This window comes from Sinocyclocheilus grahami, unplaced genomic scaffold (genome assembly GCF_001515645.1).
Source record: "Sinocyclocheilus grahami isolate Dianchi unplaced genomic scaffold, SAMN03320097.WGS_v1.1 scaffold654.1, whole genome shotgun sequence".
In the NCBI taxonomy this organism is placed as follows: Eukaryota; Metazoa; Chordata; class Actinopteri; order Cypriniformes; family Cyprinidae; genus Sinocyclocheilus; species Sinocyclocheilus grahami.
In genome coordinates this window covers 147,777-167,635 of record NW_015505833.1, presented here as the reverse complement: position 1 = coordinate 167,635, position 19,859 = coordinate 147,777, and the positions used below count along the sequence as shown (strand labels likewise).

The following is a 19,859-nucleotide window of genomic DNA, read 5'->3' as shown; positions in this document are numbered from 1 at the left end:
TTTAAAAAATGTAAAATTACAACTAATTAGTATTTGGGGTGAAATTAGATTTTTTTAATATGTCCATAAATTGATTTTTGTTGTAAATATGCCTGACAAAATTGTTACACTGAATGACATTTTAGTGGCTCTCTTCTGTAAATCAGGGGAAAATGTATGATATTGATTTTTTGCTCGGAAAAAAAAACAATTGCAGTTAAATTAAACAGAAAAACAACAACAATTTAAAGCAGTATTACACTTATTGTTTTTATGCTTAAACCCTTTTTCGTCTTTGACCCACATATATTAATGATCTCTGTATGATGATGTTTATATAGTATTACATGTAGCAACCATATATGTCAGCAATATATATATGCACAAAAAATGTGTTTGTTTATATATGTTTTTGCAAATTTTTTTTGTAAATAAGTGCGTATTTTTTCATATTTACTTGACTGGTTTTAGGATGGATATAAAAAATCTGAAAAAGTATTACATGTACAGTACATAAACATACATATTTCTATGAGCCTTTTATATGTATGTATATATATATATACATATATATATATATATACATGAAATTGTATTTTCATAAATGTTTTTACTTCATATGACAATATATTTCCTTACATGTACATATATTATTTTGTATATGAGTATCCACCCAAACAATTCAGCAACCAAGAGTTTTAATGCTCACTAGAGGCCAGAACGCTGCTGATGAACTCCTTGTGAGTGATTCGTCCATCCTGATCGCGATCAATGCTACGAAAAACATCCAGTATCCGGGATTTGAGGTGACTTATCCACTGCATGTATCTTTTCCGCCAGATGTTGAAGTCAAAATTAGCAAACTCCTCCAGCTGCATGTGTTAAAGAGACGGTTCTTAGACAACCACATGGATTCAAACACAAACGTATTCTTTTCTCAAAGCTAGAGCGCGGTCATGATCACCTCTTTCAGCCTCTGCAGATGCTCCTCTAGTCTGCTCTGTCTGCCGTGGGCCAGGAGCCAGAGTGTCCTCCATTGACTCACCAGCTGACTCATCACGGCTGTCTGAGGGTCCAGTTTCTCCAGTGGAAGAGGAGCGGACGGCGGGGGCTTCGCTGTGCCTCTCCTCTCTATGCATGAATACAATCCAAAGACATTACATGCACACAATAATCACAGCAGCGGATCACACTGATTCTTTACTCACTTGCTGGTGCTTTGCGACCGGGGGAAACCTGCTGCTTGGGAGCCAGCTTGTGTTTACAGGATTTTGTGGCGTTTTCCATTTCTGGTACCTTCCCTTTCATCTCATCCATGAAATCCTGCAGAAGAAACAGTAGCATTTCCTGACCTTAAACCTTCATCATGGTTTTGTTTTCAACTTTTTAGAGGCAAATCTGCTCTGATTTTTTAACTGTTGCTCTATGCACATCATACGAAATGACATTTTTATAAAGTTTTTTTTAAATCTGCCTCTTTTTATTCATATTCATATAGATTTTATTCATATTTATTTCAGTTTTAGCCTTAATTATTTTAGCACATCAAGGTAAACTAAACAAAACTAGCTAAAATAAAACAAATTTTTTAAAATATTATTTTATTTTCATTAATGTTAATTTTATAAATAACAAGTGTTTTTTTTTTTGGTGTTATTTTTTGTTAACTATAATAACTCTAATGTACATATGCATCTGATTGTTACAGTGCTTCTCACCATAAGCATTTTAAAGATGACTTGTGGATATTTTGAAATATGGTGGATTGATATTACTTCACTAGGTTTTTTTTTTTTTTGAGACACTGGACAAAACAGGATACAAAACAGCATAATTACAACAAAAAAAAAAAGTTGGCATATTACATCATTTTGATAAAATAAAGAAAAATCAAAGCTCAGAGCAATCAAAGCAATAATCATGAAGCTCGAAGAAGGTGAAATTTAGGAAGAGGACTTTCAAGATAAAGACTGACTTTGATCATATTTATATTTCTGCTTTTCTTAAACAGATCTTTCACCCCAAAATGATAATTCTGTTAACATTTACTGTATGTCATTCCAAAACTGTATCACTTTATTTCTTCAGTGGAACATACGAGAAAGTTATTTTTCAGCAGAAGGAAGAAAGTTATACAGGTTTGAAATGACATAAGTTAGTAGATGATGAGAGGATTGTCATCTATGTTTGAAGTTTAATGTGAATAGATTGTTATTGGCTGTTAGTACCGTGTGCTGAGTGATGAGATCTGCAGAGAGCTCTAGGTCTTCAGGCAGCGGCTCCTGCTCCTTCAGATTGAGAGACTCTTCAGCGGAGGAGATCCAGTCCAGTAATCGCTGGATCTCCTCTCTCTCTGCCTCGAGAGCAGACAGTGTGGCCTGGATCCTCTCGGCCTGCTGCTTCGCCCACGTCTGGACCTGAGCCATCAAATCACACATAGAACACACTCGTACCTCTACACACAGTCAGGGATATACAGAACACAACTCAACACAACACAACAGTGACCGAAACTTTTTTGTTTTTTAAATCACATTCATTTTCTCCATAGTCATTTAAATTTTTTATCACTGACTGCAAAACCCTATAAAGCCTACAGTGATATATTTGATACATTTATGAGGCCTCTAAATGATCAACACGATCAAAACTATGCTGACACAATATTACTAGATGACTTCTGTTGTCTGATTGATAGTTTAGATTTAAATTTTTTTTATTTTTGCTGTCAAATCTTTACTGATTTTTATAAAGTAAGCGTAAGAATAACTTTGATATTGTTAGTAATATTTCAAGATGAACACTTAGGTATACTTGATTACCTATACATACATTTTATTAAAAATGTTCGAATGCGAGTCTCAGATCTGATCCTCAGGATCTTTTGAGGAGCGTTTATTTCTTCATCTCTCAATCATCACTGGATTGCATTGCATCTTACTAAGACACATTATTGGTGATACAGATAGAGTGATGACTGATATTTATATCATTTTATGTAAGTATCTGCTATACTGTTATAAAGATCTCATTGATTTACATTACAATATTTTTAACTTTAGTTTCACAGAACCATATTTCATCACTTCAGTCATCACTTCTCTATTGGAAAGTGAATGTAACTTCCAGACCCCGACTGTTTCAGATTAGATTACATTAGATTTCAACTAATTAATATCTAATAATCATAGTCTAACTGGGCTCACCTCTTCATAGCGAGTCTTTGTGATGCTGATCCATGATTTGATGGTGATGACAGAGTCTGGATGGCAGGAGGACAGAATCTTCTCGCCCAGTTTGTGAATGTTTTCTAGCGCCGTCTGCTGAGCGTTCAAGGAGCTCATCGACTCCTGCAGATCACAAAGACATTAATATGAAAATCATATGATACTGTACAACTCTCTGGACTGGACTATTAAATGAGTCTGTGTCCGCCGTACCTGATGACAGGTATGAAATGCCAGAAGAGCCTCCTCTTCCTCAGGCAGCACTCCGTACTTCAGGACCCTCTCAACATCCGAAAGATGATCCAGGAACGAGTGAACCATTCCATCGAACACTTCCGCCTGAGAACCAATTTGTTGGGATTATCAAATATGTCTGAATGTACCTCACAAACATTCATCACCATCAAGGAAAAAAGACACGTAGTTCGGTGTTATTTTGGAATTACTATACTTTGTATTTATTAATAATTTGAATTCTTGAAATTCTTTTTTTACGTTTTCATTTTATTTTATTTTTTTGTGTTTTAGTTGTTTTGTAGATTTTTTTAGATTACAGTTAATTTTAGTACTTCAACTTAAACTATAAGAGAAGTATACAAATTTTGTCACAACTAGCTGAAAATAAAATATTTTTTAATTCTATTTTATTTCTGTAGTGTGCAATATGTTGGTATTATCAAATAATATGTACAATGTGAATTAGTAACGGGGGGGAAAAAACATGTGCAGTGATATTTTAGTGTTACCAAACTTTCTTTTAAATTTTTTTTATATTTTATACTTTCATTTTAATTGTAGTTAAAGTTTTAGTCATTTGTGTGTTTTAATCATTTTTATTAGTTATTGCTTTTTTAAATGTATTTACATATCAGTTTTAGTACTTTTAGTACTTCAACTTAAACTAAAATAAATTTTGCCTTTGCAACTACCTTAAGTTTAAGTTATTTATATTATTTATATTCTGTTTTATTTCTGTAGTGTACAAGTAAGATATGAGATATGATATCACCATCAAGAAAAAAAGACGTGTTATTTTAGTATTACCATACTTTATTTTCATATTTTACGTTTTCATTTTAACTGTAGTTAAAGTTTTAGTAATATTTCTCTGTGTAGTAATCTGTATCTAGTTATCTGTTTATATATATATATAAGTTTGTATTTTAATACATTTTATTTCAGTTTTAGTCATTTCAGTAGGCCTACTTCAATTTAAACTAAAAGAAAATAAGAAATTTTGTCTTTGCGACTCACTGAAATGAAATAAGTTTCAGTTTTTTATTTTCTATTTTTGTAGTGAGCAATATGTTGGCATTTTCAAATATGTTTTCTCATCATTCATCACCATCAGTACAGTGTTACTTTAGTATTACTATACTTCGTATTTATTCATATTTTAAATTTGTTTTCATATTTTGCTTTTTCATTTTGATTGCAGTTAACGTTTTATTATATTTTTACTGTATTTAATCAATTTTATTAGTTTTTTCTTTTTAATGTTTTTTATTTTGATATCAGTTTTAGTTTAAGTAATTCGTAATTTAGTAACTAAAAAAATATACATTTTACCTTTGCAACTGTCTGCAATAAAATAAGTTATTATATTCTATTAATTTCATTAACATTTGTTTTATTTCAATTAATGCACATTTTTAAAAAAAACATTTTAGTTAACAGTAACAACACTACAGTACCTTGAATGTCTTTGGATAAAGTGTGAGGCGAATGCATGAGTGTAATATAAGTGTTTGTGATTATCAGTGGCGTGCGCTGGTACCTGTTGCAGCGCAGCCTCTAGTCGAGTCTGTCTGGACACAGAGAGTTTACACACGGCCTCCCAGCGGCCCTCCAGCTCCTCCATCTGCTCCTGCAGCCAGTGTGCATCGGCCGTGCTGCTCCGCGTCAGATCCCTGACCGAGCGCTTCAGCGTGCGGATACAGCTGGCACGCTTCCCGAGCTCCCGCTGGAACACCTGCGCATCAGAGGAGGAGCAGAGCTCACCTACAGCAGCTCAAACGCACAGAGTCAGTATATCCTGAGACGTGCTGTACCTTGTGCTTGTCTATCAGATTGCTGACCAGGTCTTTATCACCACAGACAGGCACGTCTTCAGCCAGCTGTGGCTCGGCTCTGTACAGCCAGTCATTAAGAGCCTGCAGAGCGTCAGTGAATCTGCCTGAAAACAGCAGAGCCTCTTCCAGCTTGTGCTGCCTGGGGACAGAAAAGCGGAGTGTAGAGCTCAGAAACAGACTCACAGCACACTACAGAGCTCCCGTCGGCTCACCTCTCGATGGATTTGCCGCTGATGGTGTCCCATGAGTCTCTGAGCTCAGACACCATGTTCTCCAGGTGCTGTGTGTCTTCAGGACTCTGGGCTTTCTCCTGCAGCGAGCGGCCTCTCTTCAGACAGGCCTCGTACATGGGCCGCTTCGAGCGGAGCAGCTTCTGGAACTCCTGAAAACATACAAATTCACCTTATAAATGAACCGACTGAACTGACTGCTTCGGTGGCGAAATTTCCAGTGTAGTTTATACTGTTTCTTATATACTCCATTGTCAAGTTTTACTTTACTGAGGGTTTTTACAGCAACTTTTAATGGGCGCCATCATCAGAAATAAGAATTTATCCATCCATTATTTTTTATGGAAACCTTTTTCCGCTCACAATTCAGACTTTTTTCCTCCTAATTCAGAGCTTCTCATAATTTGGACTTTGTTTCTTGTAGTTCAGAGTTTAATATTTAACAATTCAGACTTTTTTTGTGAGTTTATATCTCGCAATTCAGTTCTGTTTTGTTTTGTTTTGTTTTTTTGCCAAATATATTTTATTTATTTATTTATTTTTCACATTTGCAAGTTTATATCTCACAAAATTTTCTTGGAATTGTAAGTTTACATCTCGCAATTCTGAATTTATATCTTACAATTCTGACATTTCTTTTTCCCAACATTTTATTTCTTATTTTTTGTTTAACAAAAATTTAACATTAATTGAAAAAATGTTTAACACCAATTTTTCTTTACAAAAAGACACTCCTTAAATCCATAAACACACTTTTGTGATGGCAAAATATTACAAAACATTGTATAACATTTTGCACTTTGTGATGCAAAACATTGCTAAGTGATTTTTTTGATACTTCCAAAACTACACTGTAGAAAATTACTTTTCAGAGATACAATTATTGGAGTATGTTACAATAAAATACTATTTCAGTCTTTCTACTTCAAAATTTCATGTGTCAACAAATTCAATTCAGTGTAGAGATGCACTGATACTAAATTTCTCAGTCGGGAACCCACATTTATGTCACTGCGTCAATTCGTTTTTATTGCTTTAACCTAGACAGCCATAAATCCGACACAAGAAACATTGTCTCCATTCAAGTTGCTGTCTGACAGGTTTTTCCGCACCCTTTTGATCGACAGGATATAATCAGACCTGATCATCAGCTGTTTTTAAGCAATCACCAATAGCCGATATACTAAAAATCGCTTTTATCAGTCAATACCGATTATTGGCCGATACATTGATGCATCCCTAATTCAATGTCAATCAACTTTTTTCAGTGTACTAAGACTTTTTTTTTTTTTCAAATACAATGTAAGATATATCAAAGAAAACCAAAGTTTGCCGGAAACTATTCGCAGTGTCAATGTAGCACTGGCCTAAAGGCCAACCCGTCTCCTGAGCCGAAACTCTCTCACACTGGCCTCAGAGCAGCGGGTCATCCTTACTGAGTCCTGAGATGTGAAGTACCTTTTGTTCAGTGAGCTGCTGTTTGATCTCTTCCTGTGACACAGAGATCTCTTTGTGTGTGTCCAGCGTCTGTTCAACCTCCGTCATCCAGTCCACCAGCAAGTGCCACGATTCACTGAACTGTGGAAGTGAAAAGCACAGACGTTTCGAATTTGCCAAATGATTTCCTGGGAACAGGTCTTTCTGTTGGTGTAGTTCATATGAGGAGTCGATACCTGTTTAGCATGTCTTTTGGCATCCTCGAGTGTCTTCCCCCTGTCTGTGGTGTGTTGGAGGAGTTTCTTGAATCGGTCCTGAACGGTCATGATCAGGTTCTGCACCACATCGCAGTCTTCCTTCCTGCTGAGCTCGGACAGACGTGTGGCAGCGGTTTCTATGCTCGTCTTCCTCTCTCCGTAAGACTGCACCTCACCTACCAGCACCTGCAGACGACAGGACTGAATCACACAGACACTCACAGCAGCACATGCACAGATGCAGGCGCAGACACAGACGCAGACGCACATACCCTGTGCTCCTGAAGCTGAGCGCAGACGGTGTCCAGGATGAAGCTGGGTGCAGGCAGAGTGTTTATGGTCTCCTCACACTTGGCCATTTTGGTCAGCAGGTCCTGGACATTACTGTTAAACTCCTTGGCAAGACCAAGCCCCTCTGTTAACTTTGCCTAAAAAATCAGGGATATTATAGTTGACTAAACTAAGACCGGAAAAGCATTTTTGTTACTTGAAATAAAATCTAATTTAACTGAAATACAACTAAAAACTACATATTCATTTCATATCATTTATTTCATATCATTTAATTAATTTCTTGGGCAACATTTCAAATTTTTATCAAACTTGATGTACTAAAATAAATAAATAAATAAATAAACAACATATTTAAAAAAATTGGGGAAAACAAAAACAAACAAACACACACACACACACACACACACACACACACACACACACACACACACACACACACACACACACACACACAGTGTGTGTATTGCATACTGTTTCCAAGCGATGGCATATCATAACATAAAGCTGAAAATCTAAATGAATAATTATTAAAAAATAATTAATGACATAATTTAGATAATAATAATTTAGATAGTTGAATTTACTCTAAATAAAAATTATCTGAATTAAATTATTTTTAAAACATTGATGTAGAAAAGAATTTTGTTTATTTTAAGATTAGCCAGAAGAAATTAATATTTTAATAAATTTACTTTGAAAGTGTTAATGTCAACAGATCATCACAGCCACACTTCTGGAGTAAATAACATTTTTACTTTCTTTGGTTACACTTCGTAATAAAGTTCCATTTGTTAACATTAGTTAACTTCATTAGCTATGATGAACTAACAAAGAAAAACAATTCTAAAGCATTTATTCATTTCAGGTCATTTTAATTTCACTCAATTACTCATATATTATATAAATCAAAAGTATGTGTCAATTTTATTTAATGGACCTGAGCTGGCAAGAACTAACAATAAACAGTAGTGTTTTTATTAACTAACATTAATGTAACTAACAAAGATGAATAAATACTATAACAAAAGTATTGCTAATCTCAATTACTCATATATTATATAAATCAAAAGTATGTGTCAATTTTATTTAATGGACCTGAGCTGGCAAGAACTAACAATAAACAGTAGTGTTTTTATTAACTAACATTAATATAACTAACAAAGATGAATAAATACTATAACAAAAGTATTGCTAATTGGTAGTTTATATTAGTTAATATATTAACTGACGTTAACAACTAGGATGTTATTCTGAAGTGTTACTCTTCTTTTTAATTATGTATACAGTAAATAATAATGTATATGTAAAAATGCTTTTAAATTCAAGTAAATTAAACTCTCAAAACTTTATGCACTACTATGTTGTAAGCCTGTAGATATACTGTAGGTGGCTATAATTATGCCGAATACACCGTCATCACCTTTCTTTCTTGCATTTTAGCATAGACAGCGCTCCATTTCTGCTCCAGCATGCATAAGCTGTGCTCCGTGCTGGAGCCCCGGGCCACTTCACGTCCCTCCAGCATCCGGTGGATGGCGTTGCGAACATTTATGTAGGTGTGCATTTTAGAATCCATCTCATTACACAACTCCTGCAACGCAAGATACAGAAATCTATTTATAAAAATACAATGTTTTATAAACACAGCTTGCAGGGTTAAGACTCCAAATGTTCAGCATGCAGAATTAAAGTCCTCATCACCAAATGAGCGCTCAGTCTCTCGTTGGCAGAGTCTGGCATTCCCCACACGGTCTTACTGGACGACAGCCTCAGGTCTGTGTGCTCCAGCCACTGCAGGAGATCCTGGATCTCCATGGCTACGTCCTGAACCTGCAATCCAGTTATAAGGGCTGAGTTTAAAATACACCGCAAATCAGCACTGAATTATCTAAAACTTCTGCCTGAGCTTAAACTTATATCTTGCATATATATATATATATATATATATATATATATATACACACAGTATATCAGCATTTAGCTGTAATAGAAAGCTTTCGTAACATCATAAATGTCTTTGTCACCTTTGATCGATTTAATGCATCCTTGCTGAACAAAAGTGTTAATTTCTTTAATTTCTTTCCTAAAAAAACTGATAAATGCTGTTCTTTTGAACTTTCTTTTCATCAAGGAATCCTGAAAAAATGGTACACAACTGTTTTCAACTTTGATAATAATCAGAAATGTTTCTTGAGCGGCAAATCAGCATATTATACTGATTTCTGAAGATCATGTGACACTGAAGACTGGAGGAATGATGCTGAAAATACAGCTGCGCATCACAGAAATACATTACAGTTTAACAGAGATTCACATAGAAAACAGCTATTTTAAATTGTAAAAATAATTCACAATATTACTGTTTTTGCTGTATTTTGGATCAAATAAATTCAGCCTTGGTGAGCAGAATTAACTTCTTTAAAAACATACAAAAATTGTACAGACCTAAAACTATTGAACGGTAGTTTACACTCAAAAACTGAGATGCATAAGCTCAATCAGATCAGATCAATGAGTTCTACGATCAATCAGTTCCAGAAAGAAATACAGAACCTGTGCTAACTGAAAGAAAACAAGTTGACAAAAACATTGAATCCAAGATTTGGTGATAGCATGGCATAAAGAGAGATTTACAAGCAATTTTTAAAATGCTGGTTATTTTTGACTAAGAACACCAAATTAGGTAAAAGATTTTCAGCACGGTTTAGGATTACGTAATTTTTTGAGGAAAGGGGAATGTAAACATAAGCACAATGGGACTGAAACTTACTAAAACCATTCTATTTTATTGAATTCTGTGATCTGGTTTATTTGCTGGTCACCTGACTGAGGTTATTTTCCAGCTCTAGCTGTCTGCGCTCTGTCTCACAGCGCACAAATTCCCAGCGTTCGTTCAGCTGTTCCAGACGAGTCTGCAGGACATGTGAACTGTCTCCCGCCCCAGACTCCATCAGGTTTCTGCCGGCCTGGTTCAGAGAGTCTACCGTGTGCACATGCGACATCACATCATTCCACAGAACCTAAATGCACACAACAAAGCACTTTTGTTTAAAAGCAGTAGCCAGTATACAGCACAGACTGTGTAAAGACTGTGTAGGATGCAGTAAGCAGTGGCTGGCTTTTATAGCTTAATCTTTTATATTGACGACTGCTGGCTAGCTGAAACTTAATTTTTTTATTCTATGACCATATGGGTGAACATGATTTCACCAAGTACAACGTGTTTCTGGATCAACATCCTTTTTGATCCTGGAACAATATTCTAATCAACCAATCGGAATTGAGGGATAAGTTTACAGGAAATGTCAGTTTTAGGCTTACAAGCAGAGTTACATGCTTCTGCACCTTTGCTATTCAGCTATCATTTCCCTCAGATTTTAGGGATACGATATGGTAGGGATAGGGTTAGGGTAATATTAGTGATGTTGTTCCAGGATCAACGTTCTGTTAATGTTTCATTAAATTATGAAAACATCCAGTTCCTCTTCAGGAACTCGAGCTGCGTCGACAAACGCTAGGGGCTCAATAAACTCCTAATTTGCAGCTTATTAATAGTTAGTAACGTGGTTGTTCAGTTTAGGTATGTGTTTTTTAAATTTTATTTATGTTTTAAAAAACTTATGGGAATATTATTTTTTAAATGTTCTCTGGATATTTTGAAACAAGTAGGAACAAAACAAAAAAACGCTAGATGAACATCCAACTAAAACGTTTCAGAAATGAAACATTCCATGAGTTTTTGTACTTGGAACTGTTGTAGAACTGTTGCTCATAACATTGAGAGAACCTTGCCAGAACGAACCGAGAACATTCCTTGTTACTATGCAGCATTCAGTAAGCAGTACACTAGTGTTTCATTGGAAATGAGCATAAATCACTGCAAAAGTGAGGACACAACATTGGCGCAAGAATGTCTATATAAAAACATGCCACAGACAAACTTAGAGTTTGAGTTTGTACCTTGTGCTTGGCTAGCTCGATCTCACAGGTTTGCAGGTCGATGCTGATTGGCAGAAAGGCTTGCAGTAGGTCAGCCGTGTGGGAGAGCCAGGTGTGCAACTCATCAAGAGTGTTCTGAAACTGACCCAAGCCCAGCAGTGCACACTCCAGCTGGTGCTGCTCAAAAACACAGTGCTGTCGTTGAAGTACTATTATGATGAAACAATATATATTTTTTTCCATTTAGCTGAGATTTTACCTGTCTGCTGACAGTCTCTGACTCCAAGTTGTCCCATCGCCGACGGAAGTCGCACAGTGGAGAGATGGAACCCGGTCGCTCGGTGCCCGGGGAGAGACGACACACAAAGCGATGGTTTAGACTCTCAATCGCAATCTTCTTCTGATAGAGCTCTCGCTTAAATTCCTGAAAGAGAGGTGAAGACGGCATGACCACAAAAGCTCTGATGAAATCCGATTGTGGGAATTCAGTTTTCAGTTTCCAAGGTAAGCTGTTTGTGTAGTCGAACCTTCAGGTCACACAGCTGCTCTTTAACTGATCCCAGGTCAGATCCCACTGAGAACTCCTCAGTGGATTTCAGCTCTGCAGACTTCAGCCACTCAAAGAGTCCCTTCAAGAGAAGGTCTTATTTTTAAGCCTGCTTTTAAAAACATTTGTAATATTCTCTTGACCCATCCTAGAGTACATATGAATATTTATAAATGCACATTTAGTCAGTTTCTTCCATTGTCTCATAAAGTCAGTGCAACCAACAAGAGATTTCACTGAATTTAATCCAAATTCTCTATGGCTAGCTTTGGCCTCTCTCAGAAGGGCATCCAAAAGCCCTGCCAATTGGCAGGAAACTGGCCGGTCTGTTAGAGACTCATCACTACATCCACACGGAGGCATGAATACTGAAATACTACAACTGTAGACAGAGACCTACCACCAATGGATGAGACAAGAGACCACTCTTTGGGACTGTGTTTCAATGTTTTCTACAGCAAGTACAGAATTTGCTTTCATACTTGACAGTGATGTGACGTGTAGCCATGTACGGTGTCCCATACTCGGAATTTGTGTTTACAAATACCAAGACTCAAACCTGTGACTTTTGGGTTACAAGTCCAACTCTCTAACCATTAGGTCACGACTGCCCCTTAAGGTAAGGAACTTACTTAAGATAAAGACTGAAAATGTGTTAGACCTATAGTACGCATGGCATTGTACATAATAGACCAATTGTGGTGTGTGAGAAGGTCGGATCTACAAAGAACAGTCAAAGCAATGTAAATACTTGTGCATATAATTTATGAGGACTGAAGAGAGCACATCAATATGGGAAAAAAGCCAAAACCTGGACATTTTAAGTAATATAGAAATCCCAGCCACGATGTCCAGGAAAAAGAGAATGTCATCCTACATTAGGAATGTTTTGAAAGGAAATGAGATCTGTTTCTTGTGGCTAACTCACCTGCATGCTGTCCTGATAATGAAGAGCCATTCGTAAACATTCTTCTAACTTACTGTTGCACTCTGTCCAGATCTTACTGAGATTGTTCCACGTGCCGTAAAGCTGTGGAGAAAAACCACTGGATAGTGAAATATTAACAATTAAGTGCATTATGTAGGCCTACAGCAGTTTCTGTGGGGTTTAGTCTCATTTAAATTTTAAATACAAACCTCATCCAAACTTTTCGTGACCTCTGGTTTGTCTGTGTCACCACAAGCTGACATGAGTTCCATTCCCCGAATTCCCAGTGTGTCCAGGTCACCTTGCAGAGAATCAATGTCCTCCCTGAGTGTCTGAGAAGGCAGGATAATAGAGTTTGGATGGTATGAGGCAAAGAGTTGATTCAAATCTTTCAGGAATATCCTTAAATAACCTTACTGAAAGACTAAAACCAGGCAATGAGCATATCATATGTTCTGTTTTGGACGCTAGTCCCCACGATGGGATGTACTGCTAAAGGCTGCTAAAGCAAAACTAGCAAGATTACTCTGGTCAACCAGCTTCACCAACATTTTCAGCATTTCTTGTTCCCCAGCTAGATCAGCAATAAACCAGCCAGCCTGGACCAGCACAGAGCAGGGAAACAATGACAACAGTATCACGTTTGTATCCTACCTGCATGGTCTCCAGGCTCTGTCGGATGGTTTCTGAATCTGATCGACTGGAGTTGAGGTCCAGAACAGCCAGCTGGGCATCATTCAGTCCAGCTGTCATGTCACTCACTTCATTCCAGAACCTGACTGCCAGATCCAGTAGATTGAGAAGCCACTTCTCCCTCTCCTGAGCTTGCCTTTGAGCCTCATCCCAGCGGCTTGTTAGACTGCAAACCCGCTCTTGAATAGCTGAAATTACCAAGATCATCACAGACAGACCACACTTTTGAAGTGCTTATGTGATGTTTTGTCATGTAATGCTGTATGTGCCAGGAGATGCATGTGATACATTAAGTGCTTGAGGTACCTGTGCCAATGGAACTGTCCCCAAGAGCACCTGTGTTGGTCAGGAGCTCCTGAGCCTGTGTCCTCACACTGCTGAGGTCCAGATCTATTTTAGAGAGCTCAGACAATGTGTGCTTGTTGTCCTGTAGCTGCTCCTGAATTCGTGGGGTGAGGCCTTGAAGAGCCATTGAGGTCTGCATGTGACTACACAGACGCTCCAGTCGCTCTCCAATCAGAGTCATCCTCTCATTCAGCTGACATGGACATACAGAGTGTCAGGAGTGAGCTAGCATTTATGCAGCTAAAATGTGGCAATAACGTCTTTCTATACCACTTTAGCAAAACATATGGCTTCTTTGAAAACAGGTTGTATCAGTGTAAGGTGGCGTTCCTGTAGCTCAGTTGAGCATGGCGTTGGCAGCACCAAGTTCATGGGTTTGAATCCCTGGGAATGTATACACTGATAAAAGTTATTAAAAAGCTTTTAATAAAAGGTTAATTTTTTAATCCTTCTCTAAGTGTCCGGTGCAGTAATCTCAGCCTCTGGTTCTCCCCTTCTCATACAATGGAGTTTTGGGGCATCAGAAGTAGGTCCTCTCTGTGAAGGTTTGACTTATTCTAGTTAAAGAAACTCTGATTTATAGCTAGAAACCATGTTAAACCAAACTACCATAAGAAGTTAATTTAGCTTGAGGAGAAAAGTCTTGTCTGTCTTGCAAAATAATGCTCAGAAGGCAGAGTTCCAGACATCAAAATGATACTTTATTGCAAGAAGACAATAAAGCTGAGATGCCTGCAGAACATCTGACCATATCACTCTCAGCTCACAGTTTTATACAGTTTTTAGTGATCTTATTGCAGGTGTTCTCCTCCCAATACTCCCTAACTCTTCCGCCACTGCCAACTCATTGTTGGTTCTCTGTGTAAGGATGGTAGAGTGCCAACTAGCCTATTTCAAAACATATCACAAAGTGATTATTTGGAGTATTTACCTCATCATTTTTATCCAAAGAACATGTTGAAGGCCAAGTGGCCCAAAAAAGCAACTTAGTATCAGTGCGGATGCAAACCGCAAGCAACTTCAGCTAAAATCCCATTCTTTCCCGTGTGAATTCTCTCACAGTCATGTAGGCTATGAGGCCTTCAAAACACATCTGGCTTTCACAGTATTCAAACTACTTCTACAGTTGTTTTCTATATTTCTATAGAATAAATAAAATATTTAATCACATGCACTAGGAATCAGCATCAAATCTACATGTGTGTCACCTGTGTATAGCGGGGCAGAGACTCCTCCAGTACTCCAGCAGCTTCTCGAACCCTGTCTCTGATGGCCAGGTGCTGCTCTTCAGTGTCCCTGGCTTTCTGGCAGAACTCCTGTCCCTGAGCTGCATTCAGGTCTGACAGACGCTGGGCCAGCATGATCAGCCGTGCTATCAGCGGCTTATGCTCTGCTATGGACTCCCTGATGCCCTGTTTGGAAGTAATTGAGCACCATGATCAAACATGGATGTTTGTATTACTTTATCTGAAGCTACTAAAGAAGTCTAATGATTGCATTACAAAGTTAAAGAATTTTCCTATGAACTGTGTCCATTAAGATACTGAACACAGTCAGATGGCTATTATATTCTTGAAAATACTGTATACTGCACAACAATGATTTATTTAGTTAAATGGCCAAACCAGTGTGGAGTCCAATGTGTTTGAACTTGAAGTTGTACTATAGCAAATGCAAGCACAAACATGTACATCTGCTGTTAATACCTTGCTCTGAAGAAGCAGGTTGTTTAGTACCTGTAAGAGGTCCTGTTGTTCTCGGAAAGCCTCGTAGCTGATGGTGTTCAGGGTAAACTGACCAATAAGGACTTTGGTTTCCTGTAACCATGGTAACACCTCAGCATAGCCCTCTGAGAACTGAGACAAGAGCGACTGAGCATGCTCCAGTTGAAGCACGACATGCGAATTAGTGGCAGTAGTGACCTGACACTGCTCCTGTAAGGTGTCTATGGAAGACTTTGGAAGAAAATAAGACATTAGTATTATGTTGTTTCCTGTCTAGGTTCTTATGTCAAAATATTTCAAATGGTATTAAGAATGTACATTAGCTTACCTGGAGCCTCAGTGTATCCCCATCCTCAGTGTACATCTGCAGGAGTTCCAAAATCTTCACCATTTTCTCAATGTTAAACTTGTGCTGCAGAATCTCTACAGCAAGTATCTGTAGAACAACAGACATTATATGAATCATTTTGAAGATTTTTACAGCATTTCTAGTATATATGCAGAGAAATTCTTTGTGAATGTGCAAAAACTCACTTTCTGCTCATTGAGCTGGGATGCAATGACGTCTGGGTCCAGATTAATGGCTCCGAGCTCCTCCAGTGCCAGTGAGGTGTCTCTAAACCAAGCCAACTCTTTCTCAACAGCCTGTTCCAGCTGATTAAATGCAAACAGGGTGATGGGCAAGTAAGCATTTAGCAGCTGCTTTTATCCAAAGTGACTTTAGATTTTACATGCCTTGCTTAGGAAGCAGCAGTTTTCTGGTTGCCAGCTCTTATCTTTAAACCACTACAACACAGTGGTCCAGAATGATATTCTGTGCATGTGACTGCATTATGACAATGATCCACCTGTCTCTTACCTTCTGCCTCTCAGAAGAACACAAGACTGCATCCCCAGTCTCAGTCTGGGCAGCAGGAGCCAGCAGCTCTCTCTCGATTCGACCAAGCCACAGGTGGAGGTCTTCCTGACTGGAGGTACATCGACTAGATGCCTCCAAAGCCTGTTCCAGCCTCTGCAGGACATCAGCACTACCCAGACTCATCACTGAGTACCGGATACGCAGACTATCCACCCGCTCCTGCACCAGCTGGGTTTCCTCCTCTTTAGATTAGCATGTGAAAGACCGAAACATGTTTGAAACATGATCTTGTAGGTATTGTGCAAGGTTTAGTGTATTCAAAGAAAAAAAATGGCAGGAAACACCACCTGAAATCTTTCCCATGAGCTCATGAGCACATTGTTGGAGTTTCCCCAGGTCGACACTCTTTGCTTTTATCTCTTCCATGACTGCCTAAAAGGTGATAGAGAAATGCAAAAATGTCTTACACACTGAAATCTTGTAGTATGCAAATTTATCAATGGAAAACAAAACATTTTCTAATGTTTTGTTAACCTGGGCCTGTCCTGCAGTTTCTTGCAGATGGAGCATCCCTCTCTCTGCAGAGCGAAGCTCAGCTAAGTCCTGATCCACAGATATAAGCCATTGCTGAAGTCTGTCTGTCCTCTCCTGGAATAGCTGAGCTCTTGGCAGAATGTCCTCCAGAATCTTGTGTCTGTCAAAACAACTCATGTTCCATCACTAATGTCAGATTCACCTGCCCAAAACATCTTGTAAAAAAGTCAGTCCGACAGCCCCATCTAAGTGGGTCGATCTGGGAGCAGAATGAGCTGCAGTGAGGACCAGACTGACCTGCTGTTGGTGCCCTGAAGTAGAGCCTCCCACTTGAGTTTGAGCTGTGCCAGCTGCACTTTGGTCTTTTCACTGTCATTTCCCTGAAGCCCCTCTGCCAGGTGTGGACCCTCCTGCATCATGGTCTCCATACTGGGTCTCCTGTCCTCCAGGAGGCGCTGTAAGAGCTGCAGGACAAGAAACTTATTATGCTGAAGAAATTTATTATGCTCCCACCAAGGGCAAGGAATAGGCTCAGAGACCTGAAGTGCCAGATCCAAAATATTATCCAATCTAGAAAAGCACCTAAATATGCAGTTCTGTGGTTCTCCAGGACAAGAATTGAGAAACACTGGCAAATGGTGGTCCATTTGTCATTTTATGGTGTAAGGCCTAGGTCAACCCTGTTCCTGGGTCAACCCTTGCAACTTTCCTACAACTTTTATCTCTAACACGACCTGTGATTTTTCAAGTGATCTTGAAGACCTTAATTAGCTGGTTCTGGTGTGTTTGATTAGGGTTTTAGCTAAACTCTGCTGGACAGTGGGTCCTCAGGAGCAGGGTTGAAGACCTATGGTGTAAGGTGGTCATGAACACCTCTTATGTGCCCTTTGGCAAATTTCATGCTTATACTATTGTTAACACGGCCACTATTGCAACTGCTTTTAAGTGGCTTACGTAAATCTATTAATCTCTGTAGGTCTAAAGGCTACTGAAGAAACTTATAGAATTAACTTCCTAAAACAATTTTGTAGAACACCCCCACCTTGCGTCTTTGAAGATGCTTTGTATGAGGAAGCAAACACACATTTGGTTCATAGAGGTATTGCTCCTTTTGAGAATCTACAAGCTTTATAATGCACCTTGTTCTCTCTTGTCGCACTTAAGCCAAATGCTTGTATCATGTGTCAGAGAAGCATTGTGGGCATTCAGGTATGTTTCACCTTACTCAGTAAGCTAACAAAGATGTATATCTCAAAAAGGTGAATTGCTTTTTTTTTTTCCACCCATTCCCATATCATACACAAAGGCATTCGAAGCTTATTATATGCATGAATTTACCCAGTATGCTTCTCAGTTCAAGAAAAGTTTAAGGATTGGATGAGACATTACACGACAAGGCTTTTAAAATAGGGTAGACTTTTTTATTAATAATTTATTTAAATATTAATGTATTCGTTTATTGCTTGTTTGTCTATATAGCACCAACTGAGTTTGTAACATACCTTCTGTTCTTGCAGTTGGGCTTTCACCACTTTAAACTCTGAGGATGGTGGTTTTTGATTGGCTGTCAGCTCCTCAATCTCGCAGACCCACGTCAGCAGCATTTCCAGATTTTGCAGGAATTTCAATGGATCCCTGAGCTCATCTTTCAGAGCCAAAACACTTCTGCCATCCTTAACATAAGACCAGACAATATGCTAATTCTTAAAAAAAAACTTTTTTTTAATGAAGTACAATTTAAGAAAAGATCATTGAAATGTACCTTCCATTGATCTAGACTTGATTCCTGGTCTGAACTTGACTGACCATCATTCAGCAGCTGTGAATCAGAACAACTTATTTAATTGCACTGAATAAATTGGTGATGCATTGTTGATACATTGACTCCAATATCAGTTAAATAAAAATGGTAAATGATGATAAAATAAAGGAAAATATGTTAGGCCTTCAAAGAAGAACCTTAAAATCGAAAATAAATTAAAATGAAATTGAATGACCTCTGCAAGCTCCTCAGCAGCTCCAGTAAGGACTCTCACAGTTCTAGTAACAATAGGGTCACCTCCTTTGCCTGCAGGAGGATACTCTGTCACCTCCACAATCTCTGTAACAATTGTCTCTGTTACTTCTGTGACTTCGGTAACCTCTCGAGTGTTCGGAGGTTTCCAGGACCAGGGACTTCCAGAATCCCTTCTCTGCAGGCTGGCTCTCTTGTCCACGGATCCATACTGACTCAGGGGGGATCTTCTGTACTCTGGAATATTACACCTTCTGGGCAAAGACCCATTTCTTGGTGTTTTTACTGGGGACGGAGAGCTTCGCCAGGCATTGTCCAGAGTGCTGGTAGTGGTGACAGTAGGGGCTGGGGAACTTCTCTGCTTGTCCGGTGTTGGAGTTTGTCGAAGAACCTCTTCCACATCCTCTTTCCTTGTCTCTTCTTTAGGAGGCTCTGGGAGTGACCATTCTCTCCGTTGCTGGTAGCACTCTTTCAAGACGCTCTCATCTGACTTAACCTTTTTGGACTTTTGTCCCAAACAGCTAGGTCTGCTAATGAGGTTACCCATGATTCTTGAATCCACGGGTTAATCGGGTCCCTGTGCCATACATACAGGAGTTGCCTAAACTACCTACAACACAAGAAAGGTAAACATGAGAAGATACTTTTCTTAAACAGCAAAAACACCTATATCTTTTCAAGGAAACAGTATTAGTTTCCTCTGCAATCTTCCAAAGAGATTCATCCAGCTCTGACAAAGCCCACTAAGCTTAAATCTCAATTAGATTCCTTGCTGTCCTA

At 38.4% G+C, this 19,859-nt stretch overlaps 1 protein-coding gene across 1 annotated transcript in view; it reads right to left on the bottom strand.

Annotated features, from left to right (window-relative positions):
- Positions 1-19,636, bottom strand: part of LOC107558620 (microtubule-actin cross-linking factor 1, isoforms 1/2/3/5-like) — a 24,253-nt gene extending 4,617 nt beyond the window's left edge. The window contains exons 1-33 of the mRNA XM_016242281.1: positions 19,063-19,636; positions 18,828-18,884; positions 18,568-18,738; positions 17,363-17,529; positions 17,066-17,225; positions 16,879-16,963; positions 16,532-16,773; positions 16,207-16,326; positions 16,001-16,108; positions 15,685-15,903; positions 15,157-15,360; positions 13,910-14,141; positions 13,565-13,791; positions 13,120-13,242; positions 12,911-13,012; positions 11,963-12,064; positions 11,695-11,859; positions 11,457-11,612; positions 10,319-10,516; positions 9,198-9,326; positions 8,917-9,087; positions 7,475-7,630; positions 7,182-7,388; positions 6,967-7,086; positions 5,491-5,660; positions 5,258-5,417; positions 4,984-5,178; positions 3,420-3,545; positions 3,186-3,329; positions 2,208-2,396; positions 1,188-1,302; positions 944-1,110; positions 685-851 (exon numbers count right to left, since the gene is read on the bottom strand). Coding sequence (XP_016097767.1) covers positions 685-851; positions 944-1,110; positions 1,188-1,302; positions 2,208-2,396; positions 3,186-3,329; positions 3,420-3,545; positions 4,984-5,178; positions 5,258-5,417; positions 5,491-5,660; positions 6,967-7,086; positions 7,182-7,388; positions 7,475-7,630; positions 8,917-9,087; positions 9,198-9,326; positions 10,319-10,516; positions 11,457-11,612; positions 11,695-11,859; positions 11,963-12,064; positions 12,911-13,012; positions 13,120-13,242; positions 13,565-13,791; positions 13,910-14,141; positions 15,157-15,360; positions 15,685-15,903; positions 16,001-16,108; positions 16,207-16,326; positions 16,532-16,773; positions 16,879-16,963; positions 17,066-17,225; positions 17,363-17,529; positions 18,568-18,738; positions 18,828-18,884; positions 19,063-19,626 — 5,618 coding nt within the window. The 5' untranslated portion in view covers positions 19,627-19,636. The remainder of the gene's footprint in view (positions 1-684; positions 852-943; positions 1,111-1,187; positions 1,303-2,207; positions 2,397-3,185; positions 3,330-3,419; positions 3,546-4,983; positions 5,179-5,257; positions 5,418-5,490; positions 5,661-6,966; positions 7,087-7,181; positions 7,389-7,474; positions 7,631-8,916; positions 9,088-9,197; positions 9,327-10,318; positions 10,517-11,456; positions 11,613-11,694; positions 11,860-11,962; positions 12,065-12,910; positions 13,013-13,119; positions 13,243-13,564; positions 13,792-13,909; positions 14,142-15,156; positions 15,361-15,684; positions 15,904-16,000; positions 16,109-16,206; positions 16,327-16,531; positions 16,774-16,878; positions 16,964-17,065; positions 17,226-17,362; positions 17,530-18,567; positions 18,739-18,827; positions 18,885-19,062) is intronic.
- Positions 19,637-19,859: the final 223 nt, after the last annotated feature.